Genomic DNA, 18,170 nt, shown 5'->3' on the forward strand with positions numbered 1-18,170 from the left:
TGTCTACATTCAATCATTAAACTACAATAATGCTGGTAAAATGGCAGGCTTAAATCTTACACTAGAAACACCTCCGACAAATATACACAAGCAAAGTATAGAGAACGAAACAGATCGAGAAAAAATTCTTTCTATGAAACATCTGGTAAAACACATATTATTTACATATACACATTGTCAACATAGTCGCATTCATTTGCATAATTATATATTAATAACAGAAAAACTTCACTTCTGCAAAGTACAGTACATCCTTCTTGAAAATGGGGGAGGGGGAGGGGCAGGAGGGGGGTTAAAACAATTGCGGGAGTAAGGGGGAGGGACCGGGGGAGGGGAGGGGGCGGGAGGAGGGGCCGGGGGCGGGCCGGGGGGGGGGGGGGGGGGGGGGGGTAGCTCAACCGACTTTCTGGGGATTGGCGGCCCGCACCCCTTGCTCATAGGTGATCCTCTGCGTGATCAGATACTGCGCGGCCTGCGTCGCGGCTGGTGTGCCCGTAATGGTTACCTTCCGATTCCTCGTGCCAGGAACGAACTCTCCCTTTTTGGAGATCTGTATCCTTGCCCCAGTCAACTCCTGGTATTCCACTAACGTTTTCCCTCCTTTGCCAAGGATGGCGCCCACTAAGTTTTCGGGCACGGCTATTTCCACTACATCCTTGGATCCATCTGTGGATTTCTCTGTGCCTAGGATGGCGCTGGCAGCTAGGGGGGAAGCAGCTCCAAAATATCCATTGGTGGCAGCAGTAGCAGCAGCCAGGCTACCTAACGCGAACGTCCCCGCCGTGCCGCCGGCCGCGCTGCCGCCGGCCGAGGCTTCGCTGGCGTAGGTGGCCAACAGGTTGGCTGCTGCTGCTGCCGGGTTGGCGCTGGCGGCCGCCGCGGCCAGAGCTCCCGTCGCTGCCGCCTGACTGAGGCCTAACCCTAGCGTGTTGAGATTATATCCGTAGCTGGCTAGCGTGTTAAGTGCAGAGGTGATGGCCACCAGGTCGTTGCCCGTGAAGCCGGACAGGACCGCCGGGAAGGCCGCGACCCCAGCGAGGTTGGCGTGTCCTAACAGCCCCGCGGCCGCCGCGGCCGTGGGTAACACTTCCGCGGTGTTTGCATAAGGAGATCCCGTCGGATTGGAATTGGCCACTGGACCTGTGACATTGGCATAACTGATATTGAGGCAGCTGCCACTCTGTGGATCCTCTTGTATCTTCTGGATGATCAGTTCGACAGCTTTGCGGTTCTGTTCGGGCTCTCCACTCACAGTGACAACCCTCTCTTGCAAGTTGATCCCATCTGGTTTCTGGGAAAGCTGCACCCAAGCCCCTGATTGCTCCATTATAGCCTTCACTGTAGCACCTCCCTTCCCTATTATCAGACCTGCTGTGCTGTTGGGAACTATAATCTTTACCTGTAATTAAAAAAAATACATATAAATAATACTCCTGCTTTGCGCATAAATACGATCATAATTCGCTACCCTAGAACAAGCGGGAAAGAAGGAGGCAGGTTAGCGCAAACCTAATTTGACGGCGAGAGAGGCAGGTCAGACGCAGGTCAGAGACGGGCTGGGGCGGTGGCAGGGCCGGGGGGCTCCCGGGCGGGAGCTACTCTTTAGGGAGCGTGGGGACCGGCAAGGGAGACGGGAAGCACTACCTCAGAGGAAACATCGTGAACCCGGGGCAGCTTTCGGTCCCCCCCTCCCCCACCCGCTGTGGTTCGCGCTGGACCCTGGCGATGAGCGGAGGAATGAGAAGGGCCTCCTCCTCCTCCTCCTGTCGTTCTCCACAGATGAGAACGTTTTCCAGTGTGTTTCCCGAAAGCCTGCCCCTACAGACCCGTCTTCCTTCTCTCTCATTTCCACTCAGAACCCCGGGCGCCAGAATGGACTGAAAAATTAAAACAGAGCTAGAGAAAAACACAGAGGCAGTGATGGAGGATTGAGTCATTGATCTGAACTTAGATCTGGCAGGAGACTCCCTTCTTAGACCTTAGCTTTCACTGTTATCTAAAAGGGGACTACGTCACCCGATACCTAATCTGTTTTATTCGCATCCGGTGCCCCCGGGGAGGGGCGCTCTACAGGTGCCATTTGTCTAGAGACTGGATATCCTTTCTACCAGGGTGCGCGCTGCGAAACAACTTCTTTTCTGCTGGCTCCATGGTGGTTTTCCCCACTTTGATTCTCCCATGGCATTCCCGGGAGAAATGGACTTTCAGAATTTACAAGATGAATCTGACAGGTCCCTCTCCTTTGAGGAGACACCCTCCAGACCTATGTATCTACAACAGTGCCTATCACCATGGTACCGACATGTCTTGACGAGCTGCTGTTTTCGTAGGGAAGTTTTAACGTGAACACACGCACGGAGAATACCCGTTTCAACCACCAGACGTAAAAGTCTATATACTTCCAGTCCTTTAGTCAAAAATCAAGATTCATATTCTAAGACCATCAAGCCTCTTAACGTGCGTTTTACTTGGCCAGGTTTCACAGACGGCGTCCATACGCTCACCCAAGTGGTGAACCGGTCCTATTCCCAAATGTACGGTGCAAGCGAATCCGAAATGATCATTGATGAACTGATTTTTATAATGTCACTTAAGGGATACAGTTTCCTTTAAAGCTGCTGTCGAATCCTATCGGATTCCTCACTTCAAAAGCACGCAGATGAAGTCTAGAGGTACATCAGAAGTGCCATGACCAAAATATGTCATTAAAAGTATACGTTTTTGGTAAAATGATGATACCAGGTTGACTTTAAAATAGCCTGAGCTTATGGTTCCTGATCTTACTGGAATGGTTCTTTGACTGAACTCACCTTGCCGTAGCAGGCTGTGCTTCTGAGGCAGAGCTTTTTTGCGTTTTACCTAATGGGTTCTGCCCTGGCCTTTGCCACTGGAGATTCTGCTGTACGACAGCAGGTGCCCAGCAAGGAGAATTAAAAGTTGACAGGCCATTACATTAGAGAGAACAATGCTATCTAAAGCAAGACAAGTCAATGCAAAGGTGAACCTCACACTCTTTTAGCCAAGTAAACATTAGAGTGCTTTACCTAAAGGGCCTGTGCTGATTGCCCCCGGAAGTGTGGGGAGCTAGTTGAAAACCATTGCTGTAAGGGACCCTCTGGTGATGATAACCTACTATTTGGCGGGATTGGCCTGCGGGACTCAGGACAGGCGGAAACCACAGGCAGAAATGAGACTGATCGACGACCCTGCCTTGCTCGGCTTGCCTCGTCCCACGTCGGAAGCGGTGCTGGAGGTTTTGAGTTTTTAGGTGCGTGGCAGATCTCTGCTGAGGTATTTCAATGAGGCCTGCCCTGATTTGCTGGAAAATGAAGACGTTCATCGGGAAATGGGCAGCGTAGGCATGGTCTCTGAGTGGTCGCTTCCCTTGAATTGCTTCAAGAGTAGCAGATGCAGCGGTCTTGGCCTTTTGCTAGTACAGAGGACTGTCTGTTTCTTTGAAACAGCAGGACCAGCGGGTACCCAGGAAACATTCACAAGATTTTAGCATTTCTCTTATCCCTCACCCTTTCCTCCTAGCAATTTCAGACTCTCATTTTCCCTTCTTTTGCCCCCTCTACCTCTTGAGTTTGGGGCTGGCCTTCTCCTCTCTTTCTTGTCCCTTTCCAAAAAGCTCATCTTTAAATGTAGGGGGCTGGGGGGGAATACCCAAACTGGGGGAAAAAAAAGAAATATTTGCCCAGTCATTTTATCGAATAATTTCCTCCCTAGCCATTGCTATTTTTGCAGTATCAGCTGCAAATGGCCTTTTGCAAGATATATTACCCTGAACAGATTAAACACACTGACCTTCTTCCGAATCCCCGAAATGAAGATGGAGTCATCCATTCCCTCCTTTAGGACCCAGGCCCTGTGCAGGCTTATTAGTATCTCATTGAATGACAGCTCTGTACCTGGCTCTCTGAGAAATTTCACTTGGTACCCTTTTGATACTATATCATTTCTCAGACAAATCTGAAGTCCACCTTTAAAGTGGAAATTTTGAGAATACTAGCCATCAATTTCAAGAGGATGAGTATATTTTTTGGCTCCCCCCCCCAAAAAAAAAATAAAGTGTAGGTGCTGCATAATTTTAAATTCTAGACTGAATCACCCAAAATTCATGAAAAACCTATGCTGTCAGAACTCACTACTATGAATTCATGCCAAGTTTACATTCTCCAAATATGAAAATCAATACAGAATTTGATTTTACTAATTATCTGTATTGATCATTTTATTCTGTGAATAAAATCTGTTTCCAGAAGACATTTCCTACGGTAGTTAAAATATGGTTCTTGTTTATCCTGAATAGCGTCCATCATTGTGATACTTTGACTGGTGGAATTTCTTTTTTTAAGGGGTGTTACTGTTCGCTTGAAATCTGTTATTACCCCTTCTCTTCCTCTGAACTTTTAAAGGCAGACTCTTACATTCCTAAATGCTAATTAAATATGTCGAATTAGGAACATGTCGAGATTTTATTCCTGTGCTGATTTTTAATTGAGAAATATCAGTGTTTGATAAGCTGATGATTTGGCTATATTTTGAAGAAAAGCATTGGATTCTAACATGAGAAACAACTTTCTATGAAATAGCTCGGAAATTATTTAAGGCTCATTCAACTGCATTGGTTTTAACTTTAAAAAACATTCACTAATCAGATAAAAGAAGAAACTTTCTGGGCCAGGCTAGTCCATATTTTGACACTGCTAACATTTCTGTTAACCCCAGTGCACTGCTGCCTGCCACAAGCCAAAAAAAAAACCAAACAAAAACAAATATGGTGCTACAGTAAGATAATGAAAAATATTCCATTGACAAATGTTGAATCATGTGAGCTTGGAGTTTAATTAACAATACCACACACAAAACACACTTAAGGTTGAAGGCCCAGCTACTCATAGATAGAAAACCTACCATACCGTTTGTGTCTTGAGTTTAGATGTGTCTCATCTATAACCTTCTACTTTCAAACTTCTTACCCATCTTTCTGCTGACTTCTCTCCTTTCTTCCCTAATGTTGTCTCTACCCTACCAGGTTCCAAAATGACTACAGTATTTCAGCTGGGGCAACCGGGCATCTTTTTTCCACTGGAGAATTTTCTCTACAGATTGTTATTCTGGAAGCTGAATCGCCGTATGTTCTCTGTCTCCAGCTGAACAGTGTCTTCTGTGGCAGCAGAAGGGGGTGGAAGCTTACTGTGAGAACTTTCAGCTGTGCTTTTACAAAATGTGCAAAGCGGATCAGAGTTTTGGTAGGCGAAGCAAATGGACGTGTGGCCAGTCTCCTGCTTGATGAGTCCCGAAAAGACTCCGTCTCAAAGTTGGGGCACCTGGTGGGGATCCTCAGTACCTGAGCTAACTGGAGATGACAGTGATGATATAATAATAATAATAATAATAATAATAATAATGTTGGTATTTGTTAAGCGCTTACTATGTGCACAGCACTGTTCTAAGCGCTGGGGGAGATACAGGGTCATCAGGTTGTCCCACGTGAGGCTCACAGTTAATCCCCATTTTACAGATGAGGTAACTGAGGAACAGAGAGGTTTAGTGACCTATGTGAGCATTGTTCTGTAAACTAAGGGGTACAGAAGAAAAGTGACTTGCTTGCCCCATATTTTCAGTCCAAGTCCCAACCCTAAAGCTCCATGAACACAACTAAGCAATCAGAAGCAGCATGGCCTACTGTCAAGTGCACAGGCCTGGGAGTCGGAGGACCTGTGTTCTAAGCAAGGCTCTGCCGCCAGCATGCTGTGTGACCATGGGCAAATCACTTAACTTCTCTGTGCCTCAGTTACCTCACCTGTAGAAATGGAGGTTGAGGGGAAAGATGACTGCACCCAGTAGGACATGCATGTGAACTGTCGACGCGGTAGTGGTGATGGTTGGCACCGAGCCAGCCTCCCTCTCTTTCCTGGCTCCCCCGTGCCCGGGGGCACGATGGCATTGTGAGGTGACTGGCAGAGAGAACAGATGCAGACTACCTCTGAGGACTCAATGGCAGCAGAGACCACTGTATCCTCACCCGTTTGGTGAAGACCCAGTAAATTCATTCAATAGTATTTATTGAGCGCTTACTATGTGCAGAGCACTGTACTAAGCGCTTGGGATGAACAAGTCGGCAACAGATAGAGACAGTCCCTGCCGTTTGACGGGCTTACAGTCTAATCGATGCGTAGGGTGGGAGGGAGGTACTGGGTTTAAAGTACTCAAACACCTTGCCCCCTCCTTTCTTTATCTCACTGACTTCCTACTATCACCCAGCATGCTCACTTTGCTCCTCTAATGCCAGCCTACTCACTTTACCTCCATCTCATCTATCTATCTTGCTGCCAGCCCCTTGCCCTCATCCCGCCTTTGGCCTGGAATTCCCATCCCTTTCCTATCTGCCTCTGGCCTAGAACTCTCACCCCTTTCATATCTGACAGACCACCACTCTCCTCTCTTTCAAAGCCGATTTAAAATCACATCTCTTCCTCCTAAGCCCACATTCCCTCAACTCCCCTCTTCCTTGCACTGGGATTTGCAGCATCGGTTAGTAGAAAGAACACGGGCCCGGGAGTCAGAGGACCTGAGTTCGACTCCCTGCTTCACCACTTGTCTGCTCTGTGACCTTGGGCGAGTCACTTCATTTCTTTGTGCCTCAGTCCCCTCATCTGTACAAATGGGGAATTAAATCCTGCTCTTTCATACCTGAACTCTGAGCCCCTTGTGGAACAGGGACTGTGTCCAAACAGATAACCTTGTAGATACCCCAGCACTTAGAATAGTGCTTGGCATACAGTAAGCACTTAAATGCCATTATTATTATTAACCTCACCCACAGCCTCAGAGCTCTTATGTACACATCCATTTTTTTATATATATTAACGTGTGTCTCCTCTAGATTTTAAACTCCTTGTGGGCAGGGAATGTCTCTATCAACTCATATTGTATGCTCCCGTGTGATTAGTTAAATGTTCTGCACCCAGTAGGTGCTCAAGAAATACCATTAATTGGATACGCTGGGCTAACCCCACAATACAGGTAGTAGACACAATCCCTAGCCTCAAGGAGCTTACAGTCTAAGATGAATTTTATGAACTGTGAATGTAAAATAGTTCCTGTTTTTCCATAAGTAAACTTAGGTGAGAAATTATTTAAGCTCTCTATTGCTAATTCTGGGGTGTTTAGAAATCAGCCTTATTTTAGTTAGCCCCTTTGGGGGAGAATTTGTTACATTAAGAAACATATTATAAAGCAGTTTTCCTTTTTCAATAGAGATGGTAAATTCATGTTTTTTGGCATGTGCTGATGTAATACTTTTAATGACATCACCTATGAACTCAACATAGAACCAATACATACTTGCATATACACATTACCAACCTAACAAGATTTATGAAATATATCAATCAGGTCAGCTATGTGAGCATTAAATGAGATGAAAAATAGGAATTCTGAAAAATTTATCACCCTCTTTTTAGCTTCAGGGGAGTGGGCTGTGCTTTTGTGTTTACAGGCCGTTTTGCTCCTGTGCTCCTAGGCATTTTGAACCCTCCAGGAAAGTGAATGCATCCAAACCTCTCAAACCGTTTCCCCCAGATTCTGATGGGATTGATAACATGAAATGCATCTGATTAAAAAACGAGATTTGAACCCTCTGATTCTGTGGGGTGCTTTACTCCGGTTTAGAATTGCTTAAAGGAAATGCCACTTTTTCTCTCCTGGGGGAACCGAGATGCTTCAGCAATCTGAATCAGTTTAGTTTTAGTTCACTTGCCTTCATTCATTTCATCCACAAGGGAAGGCTGGGAAAGAGTCTGCCCTGAGGTTTCCGGTGGATCTCCAGGCCTCTGCCCGTCCCTTGGGCCCATGTGTCTGCCTCTCTCTCTCTACTGCTCACCCTCATAAGTCTTATTGACGGCACATCTCCTCAAAGATGCTTTCCCTGACTAGCTCTCATTTCCCTGTCTTCTATTCCCTTCCACATTGCCCTGATCTGCTCCATTTATTCACCGTCCCCTCAGCCTCGCAGCATTTATGTACATACCCTTTATTTATAGTAATGTCTGTCTCCTCCTCTGGATTGTAAGCTTCTTGTGGGCAGGAAATGTGTTGTCTGTTACAGTGTTCTTTTCCAAGCACTGAGTACAGTGCTCTATATGCAGTAAGCACTCAGTGAATACAACTGATTGATTGAGCTATTTTCATTGTCAGACTTATTGTATTTTATTTATTTCATTTTATTTCATTCAATCCTATTTATTTACTTTGAGGAGTAACTCTTGCTTATGACGCCAGAGGCTACGGATCCTTCTATGGCTAGAGTGGTTCAACATCATTCTGCCCTCTGGAAGCTCTACAGTGTCAGCCAACTGGGACCCACAGGGAATCATTACATGCATTATAGATTATTTGCCGCAATTCCACTGGGCTCTTGTTCAACTCTTCACCTGGGTAGACAAGATAAGTGCTTGTCCATGGTGTTGCATAATTTAAACTGACACCCCGTTTCACCCAAGAGATGAGTGAATTTCAGGAAAGGTGGAAAAAAGTCCTTCTCTGAATATCAAGTATCGCGTGGCTTTTGGAACGGTGAGGGTGGGGAGGGGAATCATATATTATCTGACATAAATGGATCAGGAAGATGACTCCTGGAAAGCAAGTGGTCACAAAGAACAAATGAAAGTTTAAAACAGTATCTTATTTCAAACTTTCAATACCTATAAATGACATGAACAGTCCTTGGGATAATTTTTTTTTTTGCTTCTTGCTCAACAAAGAAGTGCACATTTCCACTTAAAGGAAATGTTTATCACCCTGCTCCTTCCCTTCCTCCAAGCTCTGAGCTGATCTGAACCCAGAACTCTCTTTGAAGACTGGGTTTAGAGATGCATCAAAGCCAAATCCTCTTGGGGGCTAGAGTAATGAGAAACAGGCTCAGAATCTTTAATACAGGATTAGGAAAGAGATAAAATTAACATAACTTGAAAAAAATTTAGATTTGGCAGGATAGCCAGAGTACAGATAGTGTTTTGGGGAAATGAAAAGTGATTGAGGACAAAAGTAATATTTCAGTTGTACCCATAATATCAGGAATAACATGGTTAAATATTCACTGAAAAAATATACTTATCAGTCAGCTTTCCCAGGGCTCTGCTTCTGACTCCAATCTTGTAAAACTAAGACACTGAAAATGGTTATGAAGTATTACAAGTATCCGTCATTCATGACTGCTTCTGCTAATTATTTAGAATTTGGAACACCCAGATGAAGGGAATGGGAGTTTTGCCAAAAAAGAAACAAACCCTAGAATGTTGGAGTCCATCTTCTCATTCAAACTTTTTTTTTAAAGAATTGATAAACCTGAGTTAAGACGGACAAAAAATGAATTCGGTTCCTATATTGAGACTCTGTGTGTGACCCACTTTTGCGTGGCTGAGAACGAATTTTACAGGAACTCATGAAAGCAGCATGGGCTTAATGGAAAGAGCCTGGGAGTCAGGAGCAACAGAAAGGTGCTGCATTCTTTCCTTAAGCTCCCAGCAAAGATTGCCCAGGCCAACCTCCAAATCCCTAGGAAAATCTCCCAGAATCACTCACTTCCTGCTTCAGTGACTCAGTCTTCCCTCAGATCCACTGGACCACAGTTCTCCCAACACTCAAAACGCTCTTGAAAATCCATCTCCTCTTGGGGGTGGGGGAGTGGAAGAGATGTGTCTGCTAATTCTGTTGTATTCTTCCAAGTGTTTAGTACAGTGCTTAGCACATAGTAAGTGCTCAAAAACATACCTTCATGGAGGGCCTTCCCAGGTGCCATCCATCCAACAGCTATCCTTAGCACGTTCTTGACTTTCACTGACTTAAAAATTCACTTATCTACTCTTTCACCCTCTGCTACCAGCATAGCATTGTTTCCCTTTCTCCCTCCAACTATTTTTCAACTGCCTGGGTCTGTCTGGCAGTCATCCTGCTATATTTTCATCTCCTTGAGGGCAGGATCCTTCTTTCTATCTCATTTGTATTCTTTCAAGCACTGAGCACTCGGGAAACATTACTGATTGAATGATGGTGCAAAAATAGTTTTCCTTTTGGAGGGCATTTGCAAACCATTACTTTTCATGGCATTTTATTAGGAAAGAAAAATGGGACATAAGCAAGGATATATTTATATGGAATATAAACTAATTTTTGATATCCTTTAGTTTGAGCCTATCAAGCAATCCTAACAGAGCATGTCTGAACTTAGTAATACCCTTCTTTGCACTGTTATGCATTTAAGCTCAGTTTATTTTTGACCTTTCTAGTTGTAAATATTTTCATGTTCTTCTCTCCCATTAAGAGCGTATGCTTTTTGCGGGCTGGGAACGTGTCACTTTGTGTACACATGGTACTAGTGGCAATTATTAAGCAACTCCGTGGTGCGGTACCCCAGAATAACAAACACAAATCTTTACTTTCATTAAATTGGGAGATGTATTAGACCACTACAGTAATAGACTTTAGGATTAGTTCTCTGCAAGGTATCTTGAGGTCTTGTCTTGAAACTTGCTACCAGTGAGAATGATTTACCTAGGGAAGAAAATGTCTTTGGAGTAGGTATTCCATACCATCTGAAGTGTACTTTGAACAGTCATTTACTAAACAATGCCTTAGAGACTTTAGTGGACACACATCTAAAGGTAGCCAATTTACTCTTTATGACTGGTATGATCAGGCCATTATCAAAGGTTTCAAAGTGGAAGAAGCCTAAAGGGACATCTAGTCCAGCTTGTTTCATTTTCCATTTTTTTAAATAAGCTTCATTATTTTTTAGCAGCTTCTCCAGATTCCTCTACAAAAGGGAGACCAAAAGCTAGATCCAGGAGCCTAATAGTTGTCTAGTTAGTGCTGAACCAAGTGAAAACTTAGTTTCACATTTCTTGCAAGCTTTGTTTTTAATACAGGCTGATTTTTCAAAGTAGCAGCTCTACACTGCTGACACTTACTCATCATATAGAATGCTATAAACATTTTCTACCGTGCCTGGCCGCTCTCCTGTCTTATATTTATGAAGTTGGTTTAATCTTTTAGCCATTACTCCAAATTTACCCAGGTAACATTTTTTTGCCCCTTATTTGCCATCCAGTCAAGATGATTTTGTATTTCAAATCTACCCTCTCGAGGGCTCAAAACCCCTTCCCGACGTGTTAACAACTATGAACTTTCTGTACACGCGTTATACTCCATCCAGGTCAAGAATAAAAATATTTTTCAGCTCTGGATGTAGGCTGGGCCCCAGTGGAAAACGACTCGTGGGTCATATCTTTATGAGAGGAATTCAGTGCACGATGGCTCAGGCTCTCGAGCCCAGAAAGGGGAGGTAAGGGCATTCTCCCGTGTAGGTGGGCTTGCTCCCACTGCTGTCAAAGGACCAGGCCAGGCTGAGGGGGGATAACCAGAGGGCCACACCATTCCAATCCAGGAGACGGACCCTGGTGCTTTTGGCCAAGCTCAGGTAGGAACACCTAGGTTTTAGGTACTTATGGAAAACAGGACACAAGATAAATAACACCATGCTGTCACTGACATCAATCTTAAATATTACTGGTAAGTGGTGGCATTTGGCAAAACGGCTCCAGGGATCAGGGCTGGGTGACCCTACTGGAATCCTGGGAAAATCCTTGCAGACTCTTCGCTCACGGGAGAAGATCTGCACATTCACTGGGTTCGAAGCGGAGCTTGGGGCCAGCAGGGATCCGTTCAAAGCTGGGGTGGGGGGAGACAGAGACAGGAGGAGCTCCCGTTCCGCAAATTTCCCCTCCCCTTCCTGTCGTTCAGGGGTTCACGTCAGGACTTGAGTGCCTGCTGTGGGCGAGGAATGTGTCTGCTAACTTGGTTGTATTGTGCTCTCCCAAGCACTTAGTACAGTGCTCTGCACTCAGTAAATACCACTGATTGATTTCTTAGTAATGATTTAAGTAAGCCTGGCTCGATCAGCATTATAGCAACAATATGTTTCCAAAAAATGTCAGTTTATTTTTTCTATCAGAGATGTCTTTTTCCCCTTCTACAAACAAAAATCTTCAATAATGGGTCTGTGAGGAGAGCGAGAATGTCTCAGTAGACCAATTTCAATTGATGCCATTCTTAAAAAGCAGACGAAGAGGTTTAGGGATGATTCGAATCCCACTGGTCAGCCTAACTGCCCTGTACAGGGCTGCCCTTCAGTTCAAAGATGTGCTGCTGAGGGAACGCGGCAGCATCCACAAACGAACGAGGGAGTGCCTCTGCCACGATAGCTGGTGCACACTGGCCCAAGGCAGTCACGGAAATGTTTCTATGGCATGTTGAACAGATGCAAGCTCAAAATTTCAAGAAGGCTAGGTCAAGGAACACTTTAAATTGCAGTGTCCTAAGCACTTAGCACAGTGCTCTGCATGTAGATACTCAAATACTACTGATTGATTATACGCTATCTAAAAATCTTAAAATTGCTTTAAAGTTTAGCAAAGCAAATTTTTTTAGTGGACTTTGTGTAGGTTCGACCGTATTTTGTAAACTACGACTGATGCCCTAATGGATTACAACTTTAACATCATGCACAGTAGCACACACAGAGTGAGCAGATATGTGCATAGAAAACATACCCTTGTGCCAAAGAACATCTCCAAAATACTGGTTTACAGCTAATTTTGATTCTTCCACAAAGAATATGAAAATGAAATGATGACAATCTCAGTCATTATCTTGTAATGAATTCATTGTAAGATTATTAGTAATCTAGTCCCCGCTCCAGTCCTTGGCACATATTAGGGACGGTAATTTGGATGCATTATCTAAATACCTAAAATATTGATTTGAAAGGAGTCAAAACCAGAAGCAGAATAAGGAAGAAATCAATTTTAATGTTTTATGTAAAATAAAACTCAGTGAGAATAGAATCGTCATGGATTTTGGGAATTCTAGAAAGAGAAAAATATAGGGCTACTAAAATGGGTTAAATGCCACACAAAGATTAAGACAATATGATGTTATTTTAATCCAACTCTAATTTTTTTTACTGTGACTTTTTTCCTACAAAAGACATAAAAATTCAGCCTCCTGACCACTGACAGATTATGTTCTTGAAACTAATTCGATAAATTATCTTCTACATAGGGTGATCAATAAGAATTGTTCATTGATATACTTCTCTTCGGGCTTGATTTCATCTTACTGCCTTGTGTAATTTCAAGTAAGCCCTGGACTGTAGATGATCTGAAAGTGCTTTTATTATCTTAACATCCCCGTGAAACAGTAATTACAATTTAATGTAATCATAAACTGTTCGAAAAAGTAGTATTCCTCTTTAGAAGACCCCATTAGAAAGCTGAATTTTGGTATCTCCCTGGTAGGTGATAATTTAGTATCACAAATGACTACAATTAAGAAAATAAAATAGCTTGAATTATTCCTATTATATTTATGCTTGGGGTAAATGAACAACAAATAACTAGCATATGAAAAGTTACAGAAGCATGAACACAATTTACCAAATTATATTATTATAAGTGTGAACCAAGTGTTCACAGCTTATTGGAAATGGGTACACAGTGATGCATTCTTGGAAACTTTAATGAAGCACAGATTTAAATCATATTAATGTTTTAAACCACCCAGACTTCTGTAGTTAAAATTGGCTTCTAAGCAATCCAGTAACTCAATATTAATCATTTTTTTGAAAAGCTATTTTTAAAAAGTGAAGAAGAGGGGAGACTCAAGTATCAAGCAAACAAAAATGATCACTTAGGGCATTAGCTTCCGAAAAAGAAAAAATTTATATAAAAGGACCTATGGACATCCCAATGCCAAAGGCAAAAAAATGCATTCACAATTGGGCCCATTGTGATTAGAAAGTGAGGAAAGGGAAGCTCAGTGAAAGAATGCTCTCTGAGCCTTTTGGTTGGTAGTAAGTAGGGTGCGTCCTCCCCTGGCTTCTAGAATGTATTTTTGCCTCACTCTCACAATCTCCATTCTCCACAGAGAAGGGAATACACGGTGGAATCCCTTTCTCTGTTAAAATGTTTTACTGAACAAAACTGGAGACACCAGTTTCACTTACCTTCGTATTTATATTGGCTGTGTCTACAGGATGTCAAACAGAGGTTCATTAGCAACAACAAAAACTCCTGAACCCATCTGTTTCCTTACTGGCACAAATGGCTTAGGGCCCCACTTCCAATTCAAACAAAAGGTGGATTTGCAACTAGTCTTTTTAGCATTTTTGTGAATTAGTTGAAATGTGTCTCACTGAAACAGGAAAAGCTAAGGTGGGCTTTCCAGAAATGACCAGGGGCTCTCCATGACTGGTTCCCATGCTCTTGATTTGTTGTTTTTTATGGTATTTGTTAAGTGCTTACTACGTGCCAGGCACTCTACTAAATTATGCTGGGTTAGATAGAGGCTAAACAGGTTGGGGACAGTCCATGTTCCACATGGGGCACTCAGTCTTAATGCTCATTCTACAGATGAAATAACAGGCACAAGAGAACTGAATTTCCCAAAGTAAGCACAGCAGATGAGTGGAGGAATTGGGAGTAGAGCGCAGGGCCTTCTGACTCCCAGGCCCCAAGCTCTAGCCACTAGACTACACTGCGGGCCAACTCTGGGGAGTCCTTTTTACCTTTGGGGGATTGGAGTGTGGGGAGACAAAGGAAAAAGGAGGAGCCAAACAGGGAGGAAGAGAAGATACATGACAGAAAGATGACAAAGGAAAAGGAAAAGATTTCTAAGCGATTTATCTATCTACTCAGCCAGAATCTCACAGGTCTTAAATCTCCTTCTGGTCATCAATTAGATACTTAGGGAGGGAAAGTAATCTTGCTCCAGTAACTTGGGTATAATCTTCACTAAAGGCTCCCCTACTGGGCTGGGGGCTTTAATGGAACTCCCTAAATGCTTTAGTAACTCCCAGGGAGTGTCCATGGAGCTGCAGGGAGGAGGGAAGAGAACAGATCCATGGAAGATTTGGAAACTGGGGGAGTAGAGAGTGGAGTTATCAATCAATCAGTGCTGTTTACTGACTGTAAGCTCGTTGTGGGCAGGCAACGTGTCTGCTGATTCTGTTGTATTGTGCTCTCCCAAGCGCTTAGTTTACTGGTCAGCACAAAGTTAATAAATATGACTGATCTACTGAGCACCTACTAAGCACTTGGGAGAGTACAACATAGAGTGGGTAGACATGTCCCCTGCCCACAAGTAGCTTACAGTCTAGAGTTGTCTAGGGTGGTTTATAGAGAACTATTTGTAGATGTTCTTGATGCATATGGAGGTAGTTCAAAAGGCCCTTTGCCTGACTGGCCCTCCACTCCACACTGTGTGCTTGAAAAGTCTGTGGCTGCACGGCTGGATCTGTGGCGTGCTGCGCCTGTCACTGTCTCCTGATCTTGGTCAGTCCTCTGCTCGAGGAAAGAAAGGTCTCCCGATTGGCCCCGGCAGACTGGCCTGTCTGCTGCGGTCGTCTCCCTACTGCCCACTGCTTTTCCATCCCGGGTGAAACCGTGCTTCACCGGGTTTTGAAAGCATCTGCCCGTCCTAGCCTTCTGGGCTGCCGATGGCTCGTTTCAGCAGCCTGGGTTTCTACTCTCCTTCTGGTGCTAAAATCAGTACTGCTTCACAGACTGGGCTTCACTCACTGACAGAATGTGGAGGGTCGAGAAAGGGGAGAGGAAAATACACCGATTGCTGAACCAGAAATTTCACATTAGTCTGGGAACTGTTGATAGCTCTGTTTCTGTGGGAAACTTTTCGTAAGGGAATCAACGTTGCCCTTCAGCCCACTCCCAGATTTCTTTGATTTGTAACTACGCCGTGGATTTCAACAGACACTGGAACTTGTAAACTAAAGAACTGCTACTGTAATTCTTACAATGCACAATGAACTCATTTCTGAAAACAAAAATCAATGGGCAGGTTTTTTGGTGATTTATCTGGGCAATGTCAATTCAGAGAGCTACCCTTTGACAGTATTTTCCTTCACCTCCCAACTCTTATTTCATTCTTATTACTTTCTGAATTCTGATACCTGAGTTATCAGCAGTCACTGTCTCCACATGAAGAACCATGGGGTGATACGAGAACAATGGAAAACTCACATTCCTAGCTGAACTCTCCTTGCTAATAAAAGTGAATTTCCCTATTCCTCATCTGTACACTGTAACTATGGAGTGAATGTAGACAGTTCTACTTGTGGTTCTTGCAGTCTGAAAAATCCCAGGGACCTCTAGTAGACATAAACATGTATTGCAAAAAGAGCTTCTTCCAGACTATGGCCATGCCTCGGTTTCCCAACATACCCTTTCTAGTTGAGTTTTGCCTATCACTTGGTTGGCTAATAGTGAGACAAAGATAGACATTGTGTTCAAACCCATGAATCTCAAGTGTGCATGTAATGCCCGAGAATCAACAATGGAGGACGATAGATCTACTACAATAGCGGTGTGTGTGTGTGTGTGTGTGTGTGTGTGTGTGTGAGAGACAGAGAGAAAGAGACATATGAGGGGGAGAGAGACAGAGAGGAAGAAAGAAATGGGCTTGAAAATCAGGTCAAAAGGGTGCAACTTGTAATTTTTTTTTTCTTTTTAGGACCCAGATAGGAGAGAAATCAGTATATATTCTTTGTGTCCTTTTCAGGGGATTATCCCCAGTAAATGTCTGTTGTTTCACACCCACCCAGAGTGAGTGGAGATTGAGTAACAGGCTGGACAAGTGGTGGTAGCTGAGTTACCAGCCCTCCTCCTCCTCCTCCTGTTCCTCACTCCACTTCTCTGCCCTTCCCAGTGAAGGGGACACTGGGAAAGTAGGAGGAGGGAAACAGGTCAATGGGTGGCTCAACTGGTTCTGCACCAGCTTCTTTAATAGTGAATATCACTGCATCCTACTGAAATGAAAAAAGTTTAACGTGACACTGAACTATCAACCATATTAACCCTACCAACCAGGAGTCTGAAACCCTTTTTATGACATTTGGAGGATTTCATAGTTTCTAAGGACTGTGCACACCCCAGTTGACTCATCATATCTGCTTCACTGACAAATTTTCACTGCCAAAACACTCTGTACTCTGTGCTTCTTTTTCCGGATATAGATCAAATCAGGAGAGTGTTGACTAACATGTAATATTAACCTTCTATTTATATGAAGGAAATAGTTAAAAATATGTTTATATCTCACAAAGCATGCAGCTTATATAATGCCCCTTAAAACTTAAAGATTTCATTAAAGTATTTTAATATATTTAACAGCTCAGTATCTCAAATAATTGCTAGATTGCAAATGTTTTGCTAGATGGTAAATTTGTAGAAGGCAGGGATTGTACCTGTGTACTCTATTGTAGACTCCCAAGAGCTTAGTAGAAAGCTCTGCACAAGACTGTGAGCCTGTTGTGGGCAGGGATTGTCTCTGTTGCTGAATTGTACTTCCCAAGCGCTTAGCATAGTGCTCTGCACATAGTAAGCGCTTAATAAATACAACTGAATGAAGAGTAAGTCCTCAATAAATTTCACTGAATGAGAACAGTGCTTAACCAATGATAACATTATTATTATTATTATTATTATTTTCTTTCATTTGCATCTGCATACTACATACAAGTAAAGTGGATTTTCTTCTGGTAAATAAAATGTTTCCTTTCTACAGCGTCAGGGTCATTTATTATAGCAAGGACAATTTTTGAAGCCACAGTATATCAGGTTTTCAAGTAGAAACAGTTATGTTCAATATCTTGGGAATTAGGAACAAAATAACTTCACTTGGATTAAAATGATGAATTCTAGGTGTAGGGCAAAAACATTTTTAAATTATGGGAATACAAAAAAGTAACTTTTTATGTACTTTTTGTCCTTCTAAATCTTTAACAATAATTTTTTTTTGCGGGGGTGGGTACACTGAAATTTTGCAGTCCATTAGTTCTTGACATAGACAAGTGCCTCAGGACAATTCTGGGAGAAAAAACAAAGCACTCAAACACAAATCAGCTATCAAAAACAGCTAATACAGATGCATAGCTTTTTTGGTTTCAATTTTGGTACCGTGCTGTATCCTGGGATAGTCTTTAAAGTCCTTACGGAAAAGTTCATGTCTTCCTGGTTTGTCGTTCAAGAGGACAAAGATAGCGATTGATGCTGAGTTTAGCTGATTTTTAGGCATGTGAAGGAGCCTAC

The 18,170-nt window shown here is 43.2% G+C and overlaps 1 protein-coding gene across 6 annotated transcripts in view; it reads right to left on the reverse strand.

The window, feature by feature from the left end:
* Positions 1–380: 380 nt before the first annotated feature.
* The window catches only part of NOVA1 (NOVA alternative splicing regulator 1), a 146,269-nt gene continuing 128,479 nt past the window's right edge, over positions 381–18,170 (reverse strand). For 4 of the 6 annotated variants that reach the window (XM_029079497.2, XM_029079495.2, XM_029079496.2 and 1 more), the window contains one exon: positions 381–1,399. In XM_029079497.2, coding sequence (XP_028935330.1) covers positions 395–1,399 — 1,005 coding nt within the window. In that variant the 3' untranslated portion in view covers positions 381–394. Of the gene's footprint in view, positions 1,400–17,521; position 18,170 lie in introns of those variants that run through there. The other 2 variants (XM_029079501.2, XM_029079500.2) reach the window with 2 other exon arrangements.

The sequence above is a fragment of the Ornithorhynchus anatinus genome, chromosome 14 (assembly GCF_004115215.2).
Source record: "Ornithorhynchus anatinus isolate Pmale09 chromosome 14, mOrnAna1.pri.v4, whole genome shotgun sequence".
NCBI classification, from domain to species: domain Eukaryota; kingdom Metazoa; phylum Chordata; class Mammalia; order Monotremata; family Ornithorhynchidae; genus Ornithorhynchus; species Ornithorhynchus anatinus.